This window comes from Erpetoichthys calabaricus, chromosome 3 (assembly GCF_900747795.2).
Source record: "Erpetoichthys calabaricus chromosome 3, fErpCal1.3, whole genome shotgun sequence".
Classification (NCBI taxonomy): Eukaryota; Metazoa; Chordata; class Cladistia; order Polypteriformes; family Polypteridae; genus Erpetoichthys; species Erpetoichthys calabaricus.
The window spans coordinates 111,455,580-111,481,166 of NC_041396.2; the positions used below are offsets into that span (position 1 = coordinate 111,455,580).

Below are 25,587 nucleotides of genomic sequence, written 5' to 3' on the forward strand. Positions count from 1 at the left end.
ACCAAACTGGTAATCAAACAGCAAATAAAGAATGTAATGAAAACAAATGAAAACAACGATACTACCCCTGTTCCCCTTATGGCAATTATAAATTAAATACAACAAAGCACCAACAAAACACACACAGTAAAGTCCATGAAAAATGGCAACAGATGAAATGTAATGATGAAGAATGATAGTCCAGAGATCCGCATGTTGAATGGAAATGTAAAGATAGCCCTACCGGTAGTTCCTGAAATGGTGAAGATGGGTGGACGGGTTCAGGAGTGCTCCTTTCTTCACAGGATAGCAATAAATCCACTTACAGTCCTTATGTACACAGGCAGACGGCAGACAATATAGACCCCAACCACGAAACAATCCAAGACAAAATGAACAAGTACAGGTAACCCAACAGAAGGCAGGCAGAGACGCAGGATCTTGAAACACAAATTACAAAAACCTTTTTTTTTCCTTTTGGTCACCAGCCCCCTTTTTAAAAGCCGCGCTGATATCCTTTGACCCCAACAGCCCCTGCACCTTCAGCAGAAGACCAATCGGAGCCACTGCAGGGACTGCTGGGGGTTACAGTTTCAAATTCTAGTAGAGTATGCTCTCGGATTGGCTTCTTTCACCATCCCAAGCCTCGTTTTCCTCTACGGTTGCTTCCTGTTCTCTCTACAGTGCAGTATTGCCACATAAAAATAATTGTGGAGGATATTTGCTGTTTCCGCTAACAATTATTAGTTAGGTTGTAAGGAAAAATTTGCAAACAACTGAGGCCGCGAACCCTGAACTGCATCTTTGCGGGGGTCTACTGTAAAAAAAAAAAAAAAAAAAGGTAACTTTTACAAGTAGGCTACCATAAATTTACAGCGGGTGTTACAGACTCAAATCAAATGTGTTTTTATTATATAATAGTAATAATAACAGCAGCTCACTAATCAAAATGGTAAATGAGAAGAAGACCAGGGATCGAACCTGCAACCTCTTGATTACGAGACAGCAGTTCTTACCTCTGCAACAGCCAAGCGGACGTGTCTACTTCGTATTGACTGATATTTGGCCTTCAGTTTTTATACATTGACCGCAACATGTAAAATGAACTATTTCTGTTTCTTCGGTTATATTCTTGATTAAAAACGCACTTGTTTTGTTATACCTTTTGCGAAAGTGTTTATTTGATATCTGGACTTCAGTCTTCACACATTATACACTTCAACATTTTGTCATTATTACTATAACATGAAAAAGTTTCTGTTTTAGTTATGCATTCAGCATTTCTTGCCTCGCATTTCCTGTCATCCTACATTTACACAGGTCATTGTAGACACAGAACACACATGAAATTTATGTATTCTAAATATATTATTTTCCCTGTACAATTCCAGACACCTAACTCCCAGATAAAGAGAGTTCAGCTGTGAGAATTTTGTTAGACTTCATCTGCCTCGGTGGGGGATGAGTGAGCAGGCTACCTGCTGCCAGTGCTGATTGACACATTGAAAAACAAAGACACTGATGAAGAGGTGTGAGGGAATTAAAGGTGGGCCAGCATTGCAAATATTTCCGTAGGCTTCACGGATTCCAGTGTCAATTATAAAAATACACTTTAATATAGGACATAAGGCTTCTATACGTCTGGTTACACAGGAGCTTGTAAAAAGTTTTTAAAAGGGATAAGTGGGAAAGGAGAAAAAAAAAAATTAGAATTGGTATCTGAGTCGCCCAATCATGTAATATAAAATCTGTGGTTGGTATCAGCATTAAAAAACCTGTTGAGAGCATCCCTATGTATAACTAAGAAACACGGTGGCGGTATTACTTAATTTTTGCTTCTTATCAACATGGACCAAAACAACATCCTCCTGCACTTTACCACTGACTGACAACTGATATGCTAAGTTTTTGGTTATGTAGGAAAATGACCCAAGGCAAGCTGCCAAACCAAGCCTGGACCGGATTAACAAAAGGCCTATCCCAGCATAACCAGGCAATAGACAGCAGGTATTGGATATATAAAAGATCTGGAGAAGAAGAGGCCATTTGGGCCAACCTAGCTCATCAATTTCTATTAACCTAAAAAAAAATTAAACATCAAGAGTTTGAGGTCCCGAAATTACTACTATCACAGCTTAGACAAGTTATTCCACATATCTACTGTTCTTTGTGTGAAGAAAATCATTCTAAACACTGTTCAACATTTATGTTAACCAACCTCCATCTCTATCTGTTTTAAAGTAAGAGCGTGGATCCACCATTCTAATTCCCTTAATAATTTTGAAAACTATAGTCATGTCTCCTCTCAACCTCAGTTTGCTTACACAGAAAACATTCAACTTCTTCCATCACTCCTAACCTCTAATACTGTGGAGTCCTAGAATCAGTTTAGTGGTTTGTCTTTAAAAACTTTCTCTAGTGCTGATATGTTGTTTCTGTAATGCAAAGATCAAAGCTGCAGATAATATTCCAGATGAAGCTTCACAAGTACACTATACAGCTCAAGTACAACATCCATTTTCATGTACGTGACACAACATGCTATATAACCCTATATGTCTTCTTACTCAACTAAATATACTCCCTTGATGGAGCACCAATCCATCACAGGAACCAATCACACACAGGGACCATTTTAATACAGCAGTGCTAAAACAAATATGAACAAACTCATAAAGAACTATATACCTAATCTATGATAATTCAAAAATAAAACTTCTTCACCTATCCTTCCTGTGCAAAACACAATTAAATATGTGCCTATCCATGTAATTCACCGTATGGAGTATCTTTAATCAAAGTGTTTGAATTAACTAAATATATGTAAATCCCATTCTGAAAAACCATGTTAGTCGATATTTATTTAAATAGTTTTTCTTCAACTGCTTATTCTAATGACATCTGCATTTCATTACTAACCCTTTGTTTAATTTCACTACGGCATGACTGAAGAGTAAATACAGTCATATGAAAAAGGCTGAGAACCCCTCTCAGCCTGCATAATAATTTATTCTACTTTCAACAAAAAAGATAACAGTGGTATGTCTTTCATTTCCTAGGAACATCTGAGTACTGGGGTGTTTTCCGAACAAAGATTTTTATTGAAGCAGTATTTAGTTGTATAAAATTAAATCAAATGTGAAAAACTGGCTGTGCAAAAATTTGGGTACCCTTGTAATTTTGCTGATTTGAATGCATGTAATTGCTCAATACTGATTACTTGCAACACCAAATTAGTTGGATTAGCTCATTAAGCCTTGAACTTCATAGACAGGTGTGTCCAATCATGAGAAAAGGTATTTAAGGTGGTCGGTTGCAAGTTGTGCTTCCCTTTGACTCTCCTCTGAAGAGTGACAGCAGGGGATCCTCAAAGCAATTCTCAAAAGATCTGAAAACAAAGATTGTTCAGTATCATGGTTTAGGGAAAGGCTACAAAAAGCTATCTCAGAGGTTTAAACTGTCAGTTTCAACTGTAAGAAATGTAATCAGGAAATGGAAGGCCACAGGCACAGTTGCTGTGAAAACCCAGGTCTGTCAAGCCAAGAAAAATACAGGAGCGGCATATGCGCAGGATTGTGAGAATGGTTACAGACAACCCACAGATCACCTCTAAAGACCTGCAAGAACATCTTGCTGCAGATGGTGTATCTGTACATCGTTCTACAATTCAGAGCAATTTGCACAAAGAACATCTGTATGGCAGGGTGATGAGAAAGAAGTCCTTTCTGCACTCACACCGCAAACAGAGTTGCTTGTTGTATGCAAATGCTCATTTAGACAAGCCACATTCATTTTGGAACAAAGTGCTTTGGACTGATGAGACAAAAATTGAGTTATTTGGTCAAAACAAAAAGCGATTTGCATGGCAGAAGAAGAATACTGCATTCCAAAAAAAACACCTGCTACCTACTGTCAAATTTGGCGGAGGTTCCAGCATGTTGTGGGGCTGTGTGGCTAGTTCAGGGACTGGGGCCCTTGTTAATAGAAGGACTTCCGGTTTGAGTGAACGCTGGCGGGACTGGTCGCCGCTGCTCGCCGGTAACTAGACTGTGATTTTGTGGGTATTTTTTTTTGCCATTCTGTTGACATCTCTGTGTGGCTGTATATGCTGTATATGCATTTAGCTTCAGCCTAACCTCCGTTTCGTTTGAAACTTACCTGCTTATTCTCTGGACGTCTGAGCTGCCTCTGGCCTCCTCACCTACAATGTGGACTGGTAGGATAATCGCCTGGTTAATGCTTGTTTGGAGTCTTCTGTCGCTCGTTATCCAACCTGCGACTGGCCTCCTCCAGTATCCAGCTGCTGAGCTTCTTCGACTGCGTCTTCTCCAGTCTGTGCCTCTGCTGTCGGTGCTGTATTTCGACCCGGACGTCATACTTCTCCCTCGTCAGAGATACATCCACCGTGGGTCTCGTCGGAGATTCCGAACGGACGTCTCAAAAGGAATTAACTCTTTTTGGTCTGATTTTCGGCACCCTCCAAACAACACAGATAGGAAAGCTGACCATAGCGTGTTGGCCAGCTTAGCTCGGTCGACTAACACCACTGTCAAATGCGACAGCAACATTGTCAGCTTTGGTCTACTGAACATCCGCTCACTCACGAGCAAGGGACATCTCATTCAGGATCTCCTCATTGACCGTAAGTTTGACTTTCTCTGTTTAACTGAGACTTGGCAGCAACCTCAAGACTTTTCACAACTTAATGAATGCACCCCCCCGGGGTTTGTTTACACTTGTCAATCCCGTGCCTCTGGCCGTGGAGGAGGTGTCGCGATTATTTATCGCGAGAAGTGGAAAGTCTTGCCGTTGTCTGCTCCTGCTGTTAGCTCTTTTGAATCGACTGTGTGTCAACTGTCTGGCCCAGTTCCTACCATCATTGCAACTGTCTACCGTCCTCCTAAGTCAAACAACAATTTTTTGAACGATCTTGTTACCTTCCTTACTCATTTATCTGTAATTACTCCAAATATAATTCTGCTGGGGGATTTTAATGTACATCTGGACAATATCAATATCCCTCTCACTAGAGACTTTTTATCTTGCCTGGAGAGTTTTGGATACCAGCAGCACACTGATGTTCCTACTCATTGTAAAGGACATATCTTGGACCTGATCTGCTGCTCTGGTGTTGTTCCTTTTGATCTCACAGCAGATGAACTTACTATAACCGACCATTTTCTTCTTTCATTCAATGCCAAACTTACCTTTTCTGTTCCTAAGCTTCCACGTCTCATAGCCTTTCGCAACATTAAGAATATTAACTTGAATTTGCTGTCTTCTAGGATTGATTCCCAACTGGACTTTTATCATTTTTCCACTCCAATAGAACTGGTCTCATATTATAACACCTGTCTTAATGGTATTCTTAATTCTCTGGCTCCGCTAAAAATCCGTTCTGTTTCTTTTTCTTTTTCTGCCCCTTGGTTTACGCCTGAACTTCGGCTTCTGAAAGCTAAGGGCAGGCAACTTGAAAGGTTGTTTAAAAAATCCGGACTCTTTGTCCACAAAGAGATGTATAAAAATCATCTTCTCTATTATAAGGATTGTATAGCTCAAACCAAGTCTAATTATTACACTCAGTTAATTACTCGTAATACAGGTAACACCAAGACTTTATTTTCTTTACTTAATAATGTTACACAACCTCCAGACTCTTTACCATCTCACCTTTACTCAACTGCTTTCTGTAATTCTCTTATGTCTTTTTTCAACGAGAAAATCCAAAAGATACATCAGCACCTTGGTCCAGATCCTCACTATATTCCTTCTGAACTACACTCGCCTATTCACTTTTTCTCTTCTTTCCAGCTTCCCACTTCCTCTGAAATTTCAGATCTCATCTGCAAATCCAAGTCATCTACTTGTCAGCTGGACCCCCCTGCCTACAGTTCTGGTTAAAGCCTGCCTCCCCTCTCTAGTCCCTCTCATTTCTGCCATCATTCACTCTTCTCTCACTACTGGTATTATTCCCCTCATCATTTAAAACTGCTGCTATAACCCCAATACTAAAAAAACCTGGTGCTGATCCTACTAATTTCAATAATTTTCGCCCCATTTCTAACTTGCCCTTTATCTCCAAAATTCTTGAAAAAATTGTAGCTATCCAACTTCATACCCATTTATCTCACAATAATCTATATGAAAAGTTCCAGTCTGGTTTTCGCCCCCTTCATAGTACAGAAACGGCACTTGTTAAAATTACTAATGACCTCCTTATGGCTGCTGATTCTGGTCTAATCACTATTCTCATCCTCCTTGATCTGAGTGCGGCCTTTGATACTATTTGTCATACCACTCTCCTTAATAGATTATCTCTGATTGGCATTACCCACACTCCACTTGATTGGTTTAGATCCTACCTCTTAGGCCGCACTCAGTTCATACAACTTAAAACCTTCACATCCCAACCCACCGCTGTTACTTCTGGTGTGCCCCAGGGCTCTGTCCTGGGGCCTCTTCTTTTTATTATTTACCTTCTTCCCCTTGGCAATATTTTTCGCAAATATAACATTAATTTTCACTGTTATGCTGATGACACCCAGCTCTGCCTTGCTGGTAATCCCACCTCCTCTTTTCCACCACCCTCGCTTATTGACTGCATTGCTGAAATTAAATCCTGGTTTTCTTCGAATTTTCTTAAATTAAACAGTGACAAATCTGAGATTCTCCTCATTGGTTCAAAATCATCATTATCCAAAACCAATAATCTTTCTCTTATTATTGATAACTCTGTTGTTTCCCCATCATCTCAGGTCAAGAGTCTGGGTATCATCCTCGACAGTACTCTATCTTTCCAATGTCACATTAATAACATCACCCGGTCTGCTTACTTCCACCTACGTAATATTAATCGTATTCGCCCCTCCCTCACTCCTCATACTACTGCCATTCTTGTTCATAGTCTTGTCACTTCCCAGCTGGACTACTGCAATTCACTCCTCTTTGGTCTCCCGAATAAATCTCTTCATAAGCTTCAGTTAGTCCAGAATTCTGCAGCACGTATCATCACTCAAATCCCATCTATTCACCATATTACTCCGGTCTTGCAGCAGCTTCATTGGCTCCCGATTAAGTTTCGTATTGATTTTAAGATTCTACTATTAACATTTAAGGCCATCCATAACCTCGCCCCTCCATATCTGTCTGACCTTCTTCATGTTGCCATTCCATCCCGTAATCTTAGATCCTCTTCCTTCACCCATCTGACTGTCCCTCCCGCCCGTCTAACCACCATGGGGAGCAGAGCTTTCAGTCGTTCTGCTCCCAAGCTCTGGAATTCATTGCCTGCGGATCTCCGAAATATCAAATCATATTCATCCTTCAAATGTAAACTTAAAACGCATCTGTTTAAAATGGCTTTTTCTTTTTCATCCTGATTATAATGGTTTTGTTTGGTTGTAATTTCTAGATTTTCTGATGTTTTAAGTTTTTTATAATTGTGTCTTTTATTTAATTATTTATTTATTTATTGTTGTTCGGTGTCCTTGAGCTCCCTGAAAGGCGCCTTGTATAAATAAAATGTATTATTAAAGTCGAGGGTCGGATGAATTCAACCCAATATCAACATATTCTTCAGGATAATGTTCAAGCATCATTCACAAAGTTGAAGTTACGCAGGGGGTTGGATATTCCAACAAGACAATGACCCAAAAACACAGTTTGAAACCTACAAAGGCATTCATGCAGAGGGAGATGTACAATGTTCTGGAATGGCCGTCACAGTCCCCTGACTTGAATATCATCGAAAATCTATGGGATGATTTGAAGCAGGCTGTCCATGCTCGACAGCCATCAAATTTAACTGAACTGGAGAGATTTTGTATGGAAGAATGGTCAAAAATACCTCCACCCAGAATCCAGACACTAATTAAAGGCTATAGGAGGCATCTAGAGGCTGTTAAATTTGCAAAAGGAGGCTCAACTAAGTATTGATGTAATATCTCTGTTGGGGTGCCCAAATTTATGCACCTGTCTAATTTTGTTATGATGCATATTGGATATTTTCTGTTAATCCAATAAACTTAATGTCACTACTGAAATACTACTGTTTTCATAAGACGTGTCATATATTAAAGAAGTTGCTACTTTGAAAGCTCAGCCAATGATAAACAAAAATCCAAAGAATTAAGAGCAGTTCCCAAACTTTTTCATATGACTGTATGAGAGGGCAAATTTGCAATATACGATAAATGAAGTGTAGTGTGCACTTCTGCATAACTTATAAGCAAAAACGAGAATTTCTTTTCCCCTTTTATTCGGTATCTTCAAAGCCATGCTGTGGAGTGTGCATTCAGTTCTACTGTGAAGAAGTGTGTACAGTGGCAAACTATTGACTTTAGAGAGATGCTGCCTACTGTAACGATATAAGAAAGCCTGTTCTCTCCCCCACTTGTGGCAAGCCAATCAGAAAACAAAAGCTATGATATATGATGAACAGATAATGAATGTGAAACATTCACATTCTTTATACTGAAACAATTTCTGGGGAGTCTGGATTTATACAGTTCTCATAAAACTACACAGCTGCCTAACCAATAATGGGGAAAACACTGCTGGTGTAGCCAAGAGTATGACACAGCAGGTCAATAAATTGGCCCTGTAGCCATTTTGCTCATTAAACAGTCACCCCTGCATCTGCCAATAAACACCATAGAAATAATGGAGACACAATGAAATTAATAAGGTGGAATTTCAACTTCAAAAGCAGGACATAAACAACAACAGCCATCACTATAGATTCCTTTGATGACCTAACATGCTCTGACAGAAAAGCTAAATGAAGGTCAAAATTAACTCACTCTGAGATGTACTGTGCACACAGACCCCATGTTTCAATATTTTGTTTCTTCATAAATTCTAATATGAAAATAAGAAGTGGACCGAAAAATATAAATAAATAGTTCAAGATAATGGTGCTAACAAACAATGAAATAAACACTACATGAAATCAAGACAACATTTAAACTAGTTAGAATAAGATGGTAAATGGCTAATTATTTTAATTTCCTGTAGTAAGGTCTGCATATCCCATTTCTACACTTGAAAACATAATCCAAATAATCAGCATCAAAAGAGATCAGAAAAACAGAATGCTACTGCCAGATGTGTTTTTCCCTTATGAAAACCATTCAAAAATGTTTTCTAAAAATTCAACTTTAATTTCAAAATTTGCAATTAAATAAGCATGCTTTTGGAAATAAAAGCCAACTAATATTTAAAATTATGTATTTCAGATTACTCACTTTGTGGTTCATTATTTTGCCATAAGTCTCCACCAGTGATTCAGCATAAAAAGGAGTTTCTCCATAAAGCATTTCATACATGCAAACGCCAAGAGACCACCAGTCACATTCAGGACCATATTTCCCCTTGCCATCTTCCATTGCTTGTAAGATTTCTGGGGAGATGTAGTCTGGTGTTCCCACAGCCACTGAGGATTGAACCTAAATAAAGGAAAACAGCAGAATGTCAGGAAACAGTAACTGAAACTTCTGACAGTATGCATGACTTAGATGGTTATGTTGCATTCTTTGTATAAATAAGATACTGCAAACTGGAATTATGGGTAGGGATAATCATTACACTTCTCTTTTAAATAATTGTGTCACTATTAGGGTAGTCAGCACTGTCAGCTGGTTGGCAGTATGGAGATTTGAATTCAGTACTACAGGCTTATTTTGGTGCAATTCAAAGATAACTTATTTAGCAGTTATGGGATATGACATTAATTCAATCTTCTTACAGAAACAAGAAATAAAAAAAAACTGTAATTTTTACCATATTATATATATATTATATACAGTGGTGTGAAAAACTATTTGCCCCCCTTCCTGATTTCTTATTCTTTTGCATGTTTGTCACACAAAATGTTTCTGATCATCAAACACATTTAACCATTAGTCAAATATAACACAAGTAAACACAAAATGCAGTTTGTAAATGGTGGTTTTTATTATTTAGGGAGAAAAAAAAATCCAAACCTACATGGCCCTGTGTGAAAAAGTAATTGCCCCCTGAACCTAATAACTGGTTGGGCCACCCTTAGCAGCAATAACTGCAATCAAGCATTTGCGATAACTTGCAATGAGTCTTTTACAGCGCTCTGGAGGAATTTTGGCCCACTCATCTTTGCAAAATTGTTGCAATTCAGCTTTATTTGAGGGTTTTCTAGCATGAACCGCCTTTTTTAAGGTCATGCCATAGCATCTCAATTGGATTCAGGTCAGGACTTTGACTAGGCCACTCCAAAGTCTTCATTTTGTTTTTCTTCAGCCATTCAGAGGTGGATTTGCTGGTGTGTTTTGGGTCATTGTCCTGTTGCAGCACCCAAGATCGCTTCAGCTTGAGTTGACGAACAGATGGCCGGACATTCTCCTTCAGGATTTTTTGGTAGACAGTAGAATTCATGGTTCCATCTATCACAGCAAGCCTTCCAGGTCCTGAAGCAGCAAAACAACCCCAGACCATCACACTACCACCACCATATTTTACTGTTGGTATGATGTTCTTTTTCTGAAATGCTGTGTTCCTTTTACGCCAGATGTAACGGGACATTTGCCTTCCAAAAAGTTCAACTTTTGTCTCATCAGTCCACAAGGTATTTTCCCAAAAGTCTTGGCAATCATTGAGATGTTTCTTAGCAAAATTGAGACGAGCCCTAATGTTCTTTTTGCTTAACAGTGGTTTGCGTCTTGGAAATCTGCCATGCAGGCCGTTTTTGCCCAGTCTCTTTCTTATGGTGAAGTCGTGAACACTGACCTTAATTGAGGCAAGTGAGGGCCTGCAGTTCTTTAGACGTTGTCCTGGGGGTCTTTTGTGACCTCTCGGATGAGTCGTCTCTGTGCTCTTGGGGGTAATTTTGGTCGGCCGGCCACTCCTGGGAAGGTTCACCACTGTTCCATGTTTTTGCCATTTGTGGATAATGGTTCTCACTGTGGTTCGCTGGAGTCCCAAAGCTTTAGAAATGGCTTTATAACCTTTACCAGACTGATAGATCTCAATTACTTCTGTTCTCATTTGTTCCTGAATTTCTTTGGATCTTGGCATGATGTCTAGCTTTTGAGGTGCTTTTGGTCTACTTCTCTGTGTCAGGCAGCTCCTATTTAAGTGATTTCTTGATTGAAACAGGTGTGGCAGTAATCAGGCCTGGGGGTGGCTACGGAAATTGAACTCAGGTGTGATACACCACAGTTAGGTTATTTTTTAACAAGGGGGCAATTACTTTTTCACACAGGGCCATGTAGGTTTGGATTTTTTTTCTCCCTAAATAATAAAAACCATCATTTAAAAACTGCATTTTGTGTTTACTTGTGTTATATTTGACTAATGGTTAAATGTGTTTGATGATCAGAAACATTTTGTGTGACAAACATGCAAAAGAATAAGAAATCAGGAAGGGGGCAAATAATTTTTCACACCACTGTGTATATATATATATATATATATATATATATATATAAATTAAAAATACTATTTCCCATTTAATTTAAAAAAAAAAAAACATTCCGATATATCAGTATTTACATACTAATAGAAAAAAATAAGCCAAAAATCCCAAAAATGCTATAATTGATTCGATTGAATTTAACAGAGAAATGTATGCAAACAAAGAGCATAGTAGAAGCAACTGACTGCAGCACTACCCAATATGGATGATGTTCAACTGAAAAATTAGTAGTATCTTGGACAGAAAAAGACAGATGGAATTGCATTTACTGGTGTGAAATGGAAAAGAGAAGGTTTGGTGAAACTCTATGGTTAGCAAGCATTATGGTTTGACTGCCAGTGCCAGACACTGTGGCTGTTAGCATAGGTGTTTCTTTGCTAGAGGCAAAAAGGCAGGGAGAGAGAAGAAAAAGCAGAAGTCACATCCTCAGATCCAAGACAATGGCATAGGTTTAAATTTAATTGGGCCCCCATGAGCTACTCCATTGTGATACACATTAGCATCTACGGATTTTGAAATGGGGTGCACAAACTCCCCACATTTTGAAATAATTTACAGTTACATACTCTGCTGCTTACTTTGCACTTACATATACTGCACATTCACACCTGCTGACTTTAAACTGGAAACCCTGATCATTTAACACTAGAATCTCTAAACCCTATGAAAAAAGTCGTAATCCCAGGCCATCTTAAATTCCTCTCCATCTGCGTCTTTGTTTTGCAAATTTGTCAATCAGCACAGGCAACAAGCAGCCTGCTATCCCATCCTCCCACACCAACGCAGCTGAAGCTCTCCCAACTCAAGTCTGCTTATCTCGGTGTGAAGTGTCTTGAATTATATACGGTAAATAGTATCTCGATCTGGGTAAATGTAGGATGATAGCAAATGTGAGGCAAGAAATGTTGAACACGTAACTAAAACAGAATTTTTTTTTTCATGTTATACTAAAAATGAATGTGCTAAGCACTAAAATAAAATAATAAAATAGAAACATGGCATGAAGTCTGTAAACATCTATGCTGTTTGTAATCAGTTAAAGTAATATACAATATGTTAGAACTTTTTGGGGTTTTTTTTGCAGATGATCTAAAAGACAAACCCCCAAAAAAGTGATTTTTTCAAAATACTTGGCAGGCAGGCAGGCAAAAAAAAAACAAGGCAAAGAAGAATCCAACATGAGGGGCAGAAAGACAAAAACACATTAACAAAGCAAAAACATTCTATGAGACAAAACAAAGGGCACAAAAGCATAATGGTGACATAATGAATGTTTAATTATAGTGACATAGTGAATGTTTAAATATTATTTCAATTTTTCCATGTCTCTATCATGTCACTGCAGCACACTTGATGTTTCAAAGTAACCAATTTAGATTATCAGGGTTAGGGAAAAAAAAGTTACATACAAGGAGGTGATATGGACAAACCCCAAGTCTAGTTGAAACATATCCCCTTTGGTGCTTGGCCATTTAAATATAAAAACTGGTAAGAACAATATGCTTCCATCTATAAATTATGAACATAAAATTAAATATCAGAAACAGGAAAAGTCACAATTAGATTTATGTGGAAGAAACTAAATTAACAATGCAAATATTTTTTTTCTTTGAAATATTTAACTATAAAAACCACAGGCTACATACTTTCAAGTTACATTCTACAATGCTGTTAAACAATTATTATTACATACCGTCCCATCCTCCATCAGCTTTAGACAAGAACCAAAGTCTGCAAGTCGGATGTGACCATTCATATCCATTAGGATATTATCAGGCTTTATGTCCCTGAAAGTAAACACAAAATATAAACCACACTAAATAAGCAACAAATATTAGGAAAAAATATTGAAATTCCACACAACTTCAACTCCTGTTTTGGTTACTTTTTGAAGTTTAAAAAGCTATATGCATTATATCTTCTGAAGCAACAGAGAATGCAAAAGAGCCCCTGAATCATGTTTGAATCAAATTACAAAAATGGACAGTCTTCATTGGTTAGCTGTCTTCTGGCTCTCCATCATAAACAGGACAAATTCAAATAATAAAAAATGAGTGGTAGGATAACTGAAATTTGAAATGATTAATTTTCATATTTAAATCTGTCTATAGTTGAAATACACTGCTTAAAATGTTTAAAGAATTTGAAATGCTAAGGAAGGGATCCACAACGTGCATAAATTAACAGGGTGATGTGGTATAGACTTCATGCATACAGCTCGAAAACCCATTTAATTAAGTCTCTGGGATGCATGTATGTAACAGATTGATTTAGCTTTAGGTTAAATCATAGTAGATAATAATATTCTTTACCAAGCACATTTTAAATATCATAAAGTAAAAGAGTACATTTTTACTTTATCAGGAGAATACCATAATTAATTTGTTTGTTAATTTGTTTATTAATAATAAAAGCTTTAATATAATATTACACAGAATTCGCCAGGATTCTTTTAGTGCTGTTGGCACGATGCCCTTATTTAGCTGTTAATTAGACTTAATGACACCAAGATAAAAACAGCTCTTCAGCCATGACCACCAATTGTTTCTTCAACCTGTTGCTATCTTTCTCAATGGGAAAAGAATTAAAATGGACTTGTCTTGTTCCTGGTAAGCTTTACCCTCTGTATCAGTAGTTCTGAGTTACTGGATTACAGCCCTAAAACATGCACATTTTACTTTTTGTTAATATTTGTGTCTTCTTATATTTGAATTAACTTAAAAAATGCAGAAACAGTTTTACTTACCTAAAAGCTTCTATTTTTAAATAATTACATTAAATGTATGTAGTTCTCTAGATTATTCAGAAGAAAATACACTCAAATTTATTTTATTAATACAAATAATTCCTGATCCAATAACAAGATAACATTCTAGAACAAAATATGCCTGAATTAAAAAGGCAATCATTATTGTAATGTTATAAATGCATATCTACTACCCTAAGAATTGACAGAATACTGCAATTTTTCTGCACTTGCTAATATTACATCAATCCCTGCCTCTTAAAGCACCATGGAGAATAAATACTTGTTTAGTATAAGCTATCGACTCATGAGGAAAAACAATAGAAGAAGCAACCTACTGGTAATAATTTTGAAACACTTCCATTCACCTAAATGTTGATAAACACAGCCCCAACAATAATAATACATGCAGAAATATGTGAAGTGTTTAAATCATATTGTCACACTTAGTTATCAAGGAACTATTAAACTACTTAAACATTTCAATTCTAATTTTCTCTTGAAACTTCACTTTTAATGCTTAGCAACGGAAGTAATTTCGCTTCAGGTTTGTGCTTATAACAACTAGGTTAAACTGTTTGATATCTTATTATTGAACAGTATGGTGTCACAATAATGTTTTTAAGTACTACATATTTTCTCCCATGTCTGAAAAAAGTGTGTTTCATGTTAAATAAATGTGCTCTATGATATGAAATAGGAACTATATTAGATTAGATGCTAAAGGGCTAACAGGACGGCCACCAGCTTCCATGACTCTGAACTGAATATAAACAAGTTTGGAAACAATGTCAGAAAAAAAGGTTGGAAATTTGATGAAAGGACAGATGTTTCCTATCATATAAAATCAAGCAAATTTTACAATGTGATCTACTGTGTGAGGGGCGGCACAGTGGCGCAGTGGGTAGCGCTGCTGCCTCGCAGTTGGGAGACCTGGGGACCTGGGTTCGCTTCCCGGGTCCTCCCTGCGTGGAGTTTGCTTGTTCTCCCCGTGTCTGCGTGGGTTTCCTCCGGGCACTCCGGTTTCCTCCCACAGTCCAAAGACATGCAGGTTAGGTGGATTGGCAATTCTTTTCAAAAAATATGAAAAGAAAATTAAACAAATTAAAAACAAATTTAATAAAATTTACAATCCCTGAAAAAAATATAAAATACCAGCTATCATAACATCCATCCATCCATCCATTGTCTCCCGCTTATCCGAGGTTGGGTCGCGGGGGCAGCAGCTTGAGCAGAGATGCCCAGACTTCCCTCTCCCCGGCCACTTCTTCTAGCTCTTCCGGGAGAATCCCAAGGCGTTCCCAGGCCAGTCGAGAGACATGGTCCCTCCAGCGTGTCCTGGGTCTTACCCGGGGCCTCCTCCCGGTTAGACGTGCCCGGAACACCTCACCAGGGAGGCGTCCAGGAGGCATCCTGATCAGATGCCCGAGCCACCTCATCTGACTCCTCTCGATGCGGAGGAGCAGTGGCTCTACTCTGAGCCCCTCCCGGATGACTGAGCTTCTCACCCTATCTTTAAGGGAAAGCCCAGACACCCTGCGGAGGAAACTCATTTCAGCCGCTTGTATTCGCGATCTCGTTCTTTCGGTCACTACCCATAGCTCATGACCATAGGTGAGGGTAGGAACATAGATCGACTGGTAAATTGAGAGCTTCGCCTTGCGGCTCAGCTCCTTTTTCACCACGACAGACCGATGCAGAGCCCGCATTACTGCAGATGCCGCACCGATCCGCCTGTCGATCTCACGCTCCATTCTTCCCTCACTCGTGAACAAGACCCCGAGATACTTGAACTCCTCCACTTGGGGCAGGATCTCGCTACCAACCCTGAGAGGGCACTCCACCCTCTTCCGGCTGAGGACCATGGTCTCGGATTTGGAGGTGCTGATTCTCATCCCAGCCGCTTCACACTCGGCTGCGAACCGATCCAGAGAGAGCTGAAGATCACGGCCTGATGAAGCAAACAGGACAACATCATCTGCAAAAAGCAGTGACCCAATCCTGAGCCCACCAAACCGGACCCCCCTCAACGCCCTGGCTGCGCCTAGAAATTCTGTCCATAAAAGTTATGAACAGAATCGGTGACAAAGGGCAGCCCTGGCGGAGTCCAACTCTCACTGGAAACGGGTTCGACTTACTGCCGGCAATGCGGACCAAGCTCTGGCACCGATCGTACAGGGACCGAACAGCCCTTATCAGGGGGGCCGGTACCCCATACTCTCGGAGTACCCCCCATAGGATTCCCCGAGGGACATGGTCGAATGCCTTTTCCAAGTCCACAAAACACATGTAGACTGGTTGGGCAAACTCCCATGCACCCTCCAGGACCCTGCTAAGGGTATAGAGCTGGTCCACTGTTCCGCGACCAGGACGAAAGCCACACTGTTCCTCCTGAATCCGAGGCTCGACTATCCGACGGACCCTCCTCTCCAGGACCCCTGAATAGACTTTTCCAGGGAGGCTGAGGAGTGTGATCCCTCTGTAGTTGGAACACACCCTCCGATCCCCCTTCTTAAAGAGGGGGACCACCACCCCGGTCTGCCAATCCAGAGGCACTGTCCCTGATGTCCATGCGATGTTGCAGAGGCGTGCCATCCAAGACAGTCCTACAACATCCAGAGCCTTGAGGAACCCGGGCGTATCTCATCCACCCCTGGGGCCCCTGCCACCAAGGAGTTTTTTGACCACCTCGGTGACCTCAGTCCCAGAGATGGGGAGCCCACCTCTGAGACCCCCAGGCTCTGCTTCCTCATTGGAAGGCATGTTAATGGGATTGAGGAGGTCTTCGAAGTACTCCCCCCACCGACCCACAACGTCCAGAGTCGAGGTCAGCAGCGCACCATCCCCCACCATATACAGTGTTGACACTGCACTGCTTCCCCCTTCCTGAGACGCCGGATGGTGGACCAGAATCTCCTCGAAGCCGTCCGAAAGTCGTTCTCCATGGCCTCCCCCAAACTCCTCCCACGCCCGAGTTTTTGCCTCAGCAACCACCAAAGCCGCATTCCGCTTGGCCTGCCGGTACCTATCAGCTGCCTCCAGGGTCCCACAGGACAAAAGGGTCCTGTAGGACTCCTTCTTCAGCTTGACGGCATCCTTCACTGCCGGTGTCCACCAACGGGTTTGGGGATTGCCGCCACGACCGGCACCGACCACCTTACGGCCACAGCTCCGGTCAGCTGCCTCAACAATAGAGGCACGGAACATGGCCCATTCGGACTCAATGTCCCCCACCTCCCTCGGGAAGTGGTCGAAGTTCTGCCGGAGGTGGGAGTTGAAGCTACTTCTGACAGGGGGCTCTGCCAGACGTTCCCAGCAGACCCTCACAACACGTTTGGGCCTACCACGCCTGACCGGCATCCTCCCCCACCATCGAAGCCAACTCACCACCAGGTGGTGATCAGTTGACAGCTCCGCCCCTCTCTTCACCCGAGTGTCCAAGACATGTGGCCGCAAGTCCGATGACACGACCACAAAGTCGATCATCGAACTGAGGCCTAGGGTGTCCTGGTGCCAAGTGCACATATGAACACCCCTATGCTTAAACATGGTGTTCGTTATGGACAATCTGTGACGAGCACAGAAGTCCAATAACAAAACACCGCTCGGGTTCAGATCGGGGGGGGGCCATTCCTCCCAATCACGCCCTTCCAGGTCTCACTGTCATTGCCCACGTGAGCATTGAAGTCTCCCAGCAGAACGAGGGAGTCCCCAGAAGGTATGCCCTCTAGCACCCCCTCCAGGGACTCCAAAAAGGGTGGGTACTCCGAACTGCTGTTCGGTGCATACGCACAAACAACAGTTAGGACCCGTCCCCCCACCTGAAGGCGAAAGGAGGCTACCCTCTCGTCCACCGGGGTAAACCCCAATGTACAGGCTCCAAGTTGGGGGGCAATAAGTATACCCACACCTGCTCGGCGCCTCTCACCGGGGGCAACTCTAGAGTGGTACAGAGTCCAGCCCCTCTCAAGGAGATTGGTTCCAGAGTCCAAGCTGTTCGTCAAGGTGAGTCCGACTATATCTAGCCGGAACCTCTCAACTTCGCGCACTAGCTCAGGCTCCTTCCCCTTCAGAGAGGTGACATTCCACGTCCCAAGAGCCAGCTTCTGTAGCCGAGGATCGGACCGCCAAGGTCCCCGCCTTCGGCCACCACCCAACTCACACTGCACCCGACCTCCTTGGCCCCTCCCATAGGTGGTGAGCCCATGGGAAGGGGGACCCACGTTGCCTCTTCGGGCTGTGCCCGGCCGAGCCCCATGGGTGCAGGCCCGGCCACCAGGCGCTCGCCATTATAGCATATCATAACATTCAAATTTTTAAAATAATAAAAGGTGATAGATAGTACACTGGATCCAAGCTGTTACCTTAAAAATCAAGTTTTCAACAAGAATACAGGGACACAGGTGGAAACTTCTTAAGATTAGATTTTGCACAAACATTAGAATTACTTACTTCACAAACCACAGACACACAAATTAAATTACCAAGTAGTATGAGAAAGGTTGTTATTTGACCTGCAGCTTACATCTAAGTAGTTAAGGCTACAGATGTTAGAATTTATTTTATAGAGCAATGAATTGTATGAGCAGGTATGTTGATATTATGTATTCAGGAATACCATGTATAACAAGAAAATATATGCTCAAACATATTCATAATAAGTGCTGTTACAATCAGATCACAATACTGAGGAAAAATCTGAACAAATGTATGAAAGAATATCAGGGAAATGACAAACAGATTGTTATACAAGGAGATATATATATATATATGCATAAAGTTACAAACTCATAACGCAAAATTAACAAAACAAGATCTGCTTATGCTACAAAACAATTCCTGTACACATACATCAGGAATCAGAGCATGAATTAACTAAAAACAGCCAGGGATTTACATTATTAGTGAACAAATAAAGCATCCAACTAGCATGGTTGTAATCACATACAAAGAAGACAATGTCATTTTCTTTGTATTGAACAAAAACATTACAGAACATGTGATGCATATTGGTATGGCACACTTTTATTGCTATAACTGTTCTCATGAAAAACATTTATAATACCTTAAGGGGAAAATCTCTCATTGATGAGGATGTGATGCTGAGCTTGTAATTTAGAATTCAGCTTGCTTTCATTATGGGGTTTTATTGCTGCATGATAGCTTTCAAATGATCATCTGTTTCTGTTGAAGTGTAAATGTTGTAATTTTAGTTTCCTGAATAAATGCTGACTACGGGTTTCTATATTGTGGCAAACAATCTCATCTTAATTTCTCTATTTATCTTACCATATTGAGAAGTTAATTGCCCAAAGATATTTTAGGATACCTCAAAAAGCACAAGTTACTTTAATTGTTGATGATATGTGATTATCTACAAGTAAGTGACTATAATATTATTCAACTATTATAATATCATCACTTCTGTAATATAACCCATCATATGAAAGAATTCCACATGTTGATTAACTCTTAATTTACTGTAACTTTATAGCAGGCCTTCAGTAGCTTAGGTTTAGGCTTGCCTTAGCAAACAGGATTTCAACAACTGTAGGACAGCCCTCTATAGACCTAATATGCGAATATTAAAACCAATGATCAAATAATCAACTAGAAAACAAAAGTTATCAAAAGTCAACACTGGGATGTCTGCCAAGCCATGGACTCATTAAGTATAGAACTCAGTTTTCTGTCTATGGTATGAGCATTTTTGTTTCTAATCATTTTAATACAGAAATGTAGTTGTATGTTTATGTTTAAATTATTTAAACCTATAATCTTAATTTGGTTTGTGAAATTATAAGGTGGTTCAGATTTGCCTAGCCAATAGCTGCCGATTTGATAGCCAAAGTTTCCACATCAAGTTAGCTGCCAAATAATTCACAAGTATACATTCCAAAATTCCTTTACTGAAGCCGCATCCCACAGATTCAGGGTGAGAACACGAGTCAAGTAATAGTCCTGGAAAGGACCCCATTGAATCCAGTGTGGAGGCACACCCTTACTAACACATACAGGGCCAGTCCCCACTGAAACTTAAATGCAGACACTAACTAATCATAATTAATTAGTCAAACACTTTTTCTTTAATTCTCCACTAACCTATATTTGCAATAACAGTTTTCTTAATATAACCTGTCAAGAAACAAAGGATTAATAAAATCTTTTAGTATTACATCAAGTACTAAATTAAAAGAAATAAAAGAATGAAGTAGTACCTGTCAATAATAAATAAAAACAATTATTTTTTATTATGAACACTAACTGATAAGTAATTTTAACTTAAATACCTAAATGTCAGCATACCATCTGATGATAAGGCAAACTACGATTATCACTAATAATGGAACTGAATAAAATATGAATTATGAACATACTTGACTTTGTAACATAACATAAATGCTGTTATTAGTGCAAAGTTAATTAATATTTTTGTGCACTTCCAGCATCTACTGTATATAATCAGCTGTTAAATGATTCCTCATTTCTTTTGCTGACAGCTTAGACTGATCCAAACTTGAGGTTTACCAAGGCCATTATGTAATGCAGAAGAAATTTACAAAATTAAAAAAAAAATACTACAATTAGAAATAAGTAGAAAGTCTGAGGTAAAGAATCTTGCAGTTATTTTGGATTTAGAACTTAATTTTAAACTATTAATTATGCCACCAGGACTGCTTTTATTCATCTAAAAAATAGAGCATGTATTCGGTCTTTTAAGGCCTTAGAGGATACAAAAAAGCTGGTGCTTGCCTTTGTCTTTAGCTGTTTAAATTACTGCACTGCATTCTTAACAGGTGTGCCAAAAATACATCTACTACAATTGGATCAGAATGCTACTGCAAGAATCCAAACTAAAAAGAATAAATCTGACCACACTGCACCAATATATGCATCTTTACACTGGCTTTCTGTGTATATCAGAATGAATTTTAAAAAACTGCTAATTGTTTATAAGGCTTTGAATAATCCTGCAATTCACATATGTTGGAATATTTTCCCCCTTTTATTCCAACTAGTTGTACCCCGTGGCTTCGCCCACATAGTAATGAAACAGGACAAACATTAAAAATCAATAGATGTTTTCATTATATCTGATCATGTTGAACTCTGATGGGAAAGCATTCCCCGCGTGGGGAGAAAAGCACATGGCCGTGATATCTATGGCAATCAGCAGCTACCCTGTAAAACACATGGTGCTCTGATCTCTCTCTCAAAAACGTCAAACGTTACTCCTTAACAATCTGTAGATGATAATATCTGTTGAACAAACAGGTATTGCTATCTAAGCAGAGGCAAGGTGCACTCCAACACGTGGCAAGACATAGACTAACTTGAACAGAGGCTGGTGAGTGAATGAGGAAGGCCCCACCCCGCTCTCAGCCCACGGCCACTCTGTTGAATTTGCATAAATATATTGGTACCGCAAGAGAACTATGGTACTTAGAGAGATGACAGAAGTCGTAAAATCAACCAGAAGGTTCAAGCAAATTATATAAAACAACCAGATCTAAATCCGTTAAGTAATTCTCCCGTGAAAAGTGGACATACAGACAGAACGTGCACCACAAAATTTTTAAAACCGTTTCTTAGTGAGCACCTACAGTGCATCTGGAAAGTATTCACAACGCCTAATAAATTTGCAAAAACCTCAAGTAAACTTTTTTCACATTGTCATTATGGGGTGTTGTGGGTAGAATTCTGAGGAAAAAAATTAATTTAATCCATTTTGGAATAAGGCTGTAACATAACAAAATGTGGAAAAAGTGATGCGCTGTGAATACTTTCCGGATACACTGTATGTGCCAAGGGTAACCTACATTCCAAATTTCAAGTCCCAAGTCCTCATGGTTCGGGAGATTTCGTAATGAGTGAGTCAGTGGTATTTGGCTTTTATATATATAGATTGCAATCTTAGATCCTTAAATTCTGCTTTGCTTGCTATCCTAAGTGTTAAATATAAGATATAAAAGAAGTGGTGAAACTGCTTTTAGTATCTGTACTTCAAAAAACATTGAATAATCGCCAGGCTGCCCTCCTGGCATTGCAAGAATCTTCTCTTCTATTTGAGAGACTGGAGTCATCCTAACTAAATGGAAAATGGGACTTGTCGCCCCTATCTGGAAAAGGAAGGGTGATCACCTGGTTTGCAGCAACTACAGTGCTGAGTAAGGTTCTTTCTAGGGTCCTACTCAATAGGATCTGTGATCAGCTGCTCACCTACCAGTGACCGGAGCAGTCTGATTTTAAACCTAAGAAGTCTACCATCTACTCCATGCCGGAACTAAGAGTTCTCATCGAGCGTAAACGCAAATATTGGCAGAATTTCTCTGCAGCCTTTGTCGATTTCAAAAACGTTCCAGTCAGTTGTCCTGTGGGACATCCTGAAAGTTCGCGGGATCCCCTCAAGGTTGCTGGATATCATGGCTGGCATGTACACTGGTACTGTGAGTGCTGTGCAGTGTGGAGACAGAACCTCTGCGTTGTTCCCAGTTGATTCTGGGGGTTATCTGGGGTGTGTTATTGCTCCTAATCTGTTCAATTTTTGAAAGGACTGGCTGTTGGGCAGGGTCAAGGGTTCCAGCGACTGTGGAACATCTGATGTTGAGGGAAGACTCACTGATCTTGACTTTACCGACAATGTTGTGATCTTCACGGAGTCAATGGAGGCTCTGATCGAGGCTCCTGAGGAGTGTCTGGGCTTGCGAGTGTCCTGGATAAAAACAAAGATACAGGCCTTTTAATGACCTCTTGGGCACAGCCATCAGCAGTGTGTCTATCTGTGGAGAAAATGTCAACCGCTTCAAGAGGTTTACTTACCTCAGTAGCAACATTCATTACTCTGGTGACTCTTCCTTGAAGCCAGTAGACGGACTGGGACAGCACTGGGGATGTTGAGGTCACTGGAAAGGAGTGTGTGGCACTCTCGATATCTTTGCAAGAGGAAGAAAGTCCAAGTCTTTAGAGTCCAGGTACTTCCTGTTTTGCTATATAATTGTGAAACATGGGCACTTTCCAGTGACCCGAGAAGAAGACTGAACTCCTTCGGTACTGTGTCTCTTCGGAGAATAATTGGGTACTGCTGGTTTGACTTTGTGTCAAATAAGCTGTTGCTTATGGAGTCCCAAATGAGGCACATTACCTGCATTGTAAGGGAGCATCAGTTACAGCTTGGCCATGTGGCACAATTCCCAGAGGGTGATCCAGCTTGCGGAATCATCATTGTTGAGGACCCAAGCAGCTGGACCAGGTCGAGGGAATGCCCATGTAAAACTTGCCTGCTGCTTGACATATTAAACAATTATGAGCATTTTATATTTAGTTCCACTAATAGGAGATTCCTTATGAGATTTAAGATAAGGCAGAAAAGAACTTTTCTTAAACATAACAAAACAACTGAAGTTGGCTAAATGTCATGTTAAATGCATATATGAGATACAAACTCTTGTTGAATATACTCATATTGATGAACCACTTCAGTTGAAAAACAGTGTTGATAGTATTACAATTATTATCTACATGCAAATAAAAATGTGAATTCACAATTATGTTCATATAAAGGTGTGAGTTAAGTGTGAAGATATGCATAAACACATTCTTAATGATAATACAGTATGTATCCTTATTTGTACTGCTCTGTCCACAAAATTACAGAGGTCAGAGTGAAATTCTGGAAGCAAAAAAATAAAAAACATACTGTAGTGAGTTCCGAACTCCTCTAACACTAGGTATAATAAATACAGGCAGTCCCCCGGTTACATATGAGATAGGGACTGTAGGTTTGTACTTAAGTTGAATTTGTATGTAAGTCGAAACAGGTCCATTGTTTTAATAATTGCTATTGTTGACCGACTGTAACCAAGTGCTCTGCCAATGAATGATGGAGTTTCACCTCTCTCTGACCTTTTTATTATTTCTACTTTATTTTCAATGGTGATGGTTTTTCTCTTCTTTACTGTATCACCAGCACTTGCATCAGATTTGTGTTTCAGAGACATTCTTGAAGGGTGAAGACAAAAGGTTAAGATGAGCTCTTCTGCACAGCACTGTACACACTATCACAGCAGGAAGGCACCTGTCGTCAACACGTCTGATGTACTGACAAGAGACAACTTCCTGCTATGTGCGTAACAGTACAAGCAGGCTTGCTATTGAGAATGAATGGAGGCGACGAGGGGCGGTTCATCACCAGCCCACCTCACAGTCACCTTCACTACAGTATGCTACCTGCATGGTCCGCGCATCGAGAACGAACACGGTGCGGCCAAAGGCGGGTAGTGAATCGCCCAACCCCAATTCCACAGGCAGCCATCTGAGGCACACTACAATACTACCCCCGCCACCCCGTTCAGCCACAACCGGGTCACCGCTTGCAGCATTACCAGCCGTGTGTGCTGGGCAGACAGTGAAACGTCCCCCTCCGCTCCATCCAGCCTGTGTCCAGTCAGGAGCAGTAGCTGTGACGGCGTAGTGGGTGGGGAGTGAACCTTCGTCCTGCACACGAGCGATAGCTGTGGCCCCGGTGACTATGGACCATAGGTCACCGCTTGCCGCCGGGAGCCGCTCGAGGGTCACTACACTGCGCGAGTAGCAAAATCCTCCAGCCACCGCTTACAGCATCTCCAGGCCGAGTTACTGAGGTGCATGCGTCACAGCTGCATCCTCGTTCGTAAGTCGTAGGTCGGATGTCCGTAACCTGGGGACTACCAGTATGACACAGCATTCCATGTTATAATGTTTCAGATTTAAACTACACATTTCTGTACTTTCTGCACAGAAATCAGTCCATAGTTTTAATTTTTCACAGTAAGTATTTAAGCCAATTTCTCTTTGTATCAAAATAGAAATTTACCAATAACACTTTATTGTATTAAGTTGGATTGAGAATGTCATGTCACACTAACAAGGCTGGCAAATAACTTAAAAAAGTAAGAAAAAGGATAAGTAAACCAGATGTTGATTCAGTTCCTACATAAGATATGTTACTTCAAGATTAGGCATCAAAACGAAATAATGAAAGAAGTTGAAACAGTATAGTGTATGCTAACTACTCAAAAACACAGGGGAAGATGGCGGCGCCCATGCAGGCTGCAGCTTACAGAGCTCCAGAGTCCGTGGTGTTTATTGTTAGTCTTTGTCAACTAGTATAAGTAAAGAAGTAGATTTAAGTGATAGTAGTACGCAGACAGAGGAAATGAGGTAAACACGGCGGTGTTAGCACAAGGCTAAAAACTAATCCCACCATACCTGAGATACTGTCCATTCTGCTTGCGAACGTCGGATCGCTAGACAACAAGCTGGATTATATAAAGCTGCAGCGGGCCAAGCAGTGGGAAATAAAAGACTGTTGCATCTTTATTTTCACTGAGACATGGCTCCAGGAAAACATTGCTGACTCGGCCATCCTGCTAGA

The 25,587-nt window shown here is 40.4% G+C and overlaps 1 protein-coding gene across 5 annotated transcripts in view; it reads right to left on the bottom strand.

Annotated features, from left to right (window-relative positions):
• LOC114648307 (serine/threonine-protein kinase MRCK alpha-like) overlaps positions 1–25,587 on the bottom strand; it is a 571,032-nt gene that overhangs the window by 210,511 nt on the left and 334,934 nt on the right. For 4 of the 5 annotated variants that reach the window (XM_028797282.2, XM_051925532.1, XM_028797279.2 and 1 more), the window contains exons 6-7: positions 13,122–13,215; positions 9,225–9,425 (exon numbers count right to left, since the gene is read on the bottom strand). In XM_028797282.2, the coding sequence (XP_028653115.1) occupies positions 9,225–9,425; positions 13,122–13,215 (295 nt within the window). Of the gene's footprint in view, positions 1–8,780; positions 8,839–9,224; positions 9,426–13,121; positions 13,216–25,587 lie in introns of those variants that run through there. The other variant, XM_051925533.1, reaches the window with a different exon arrangement.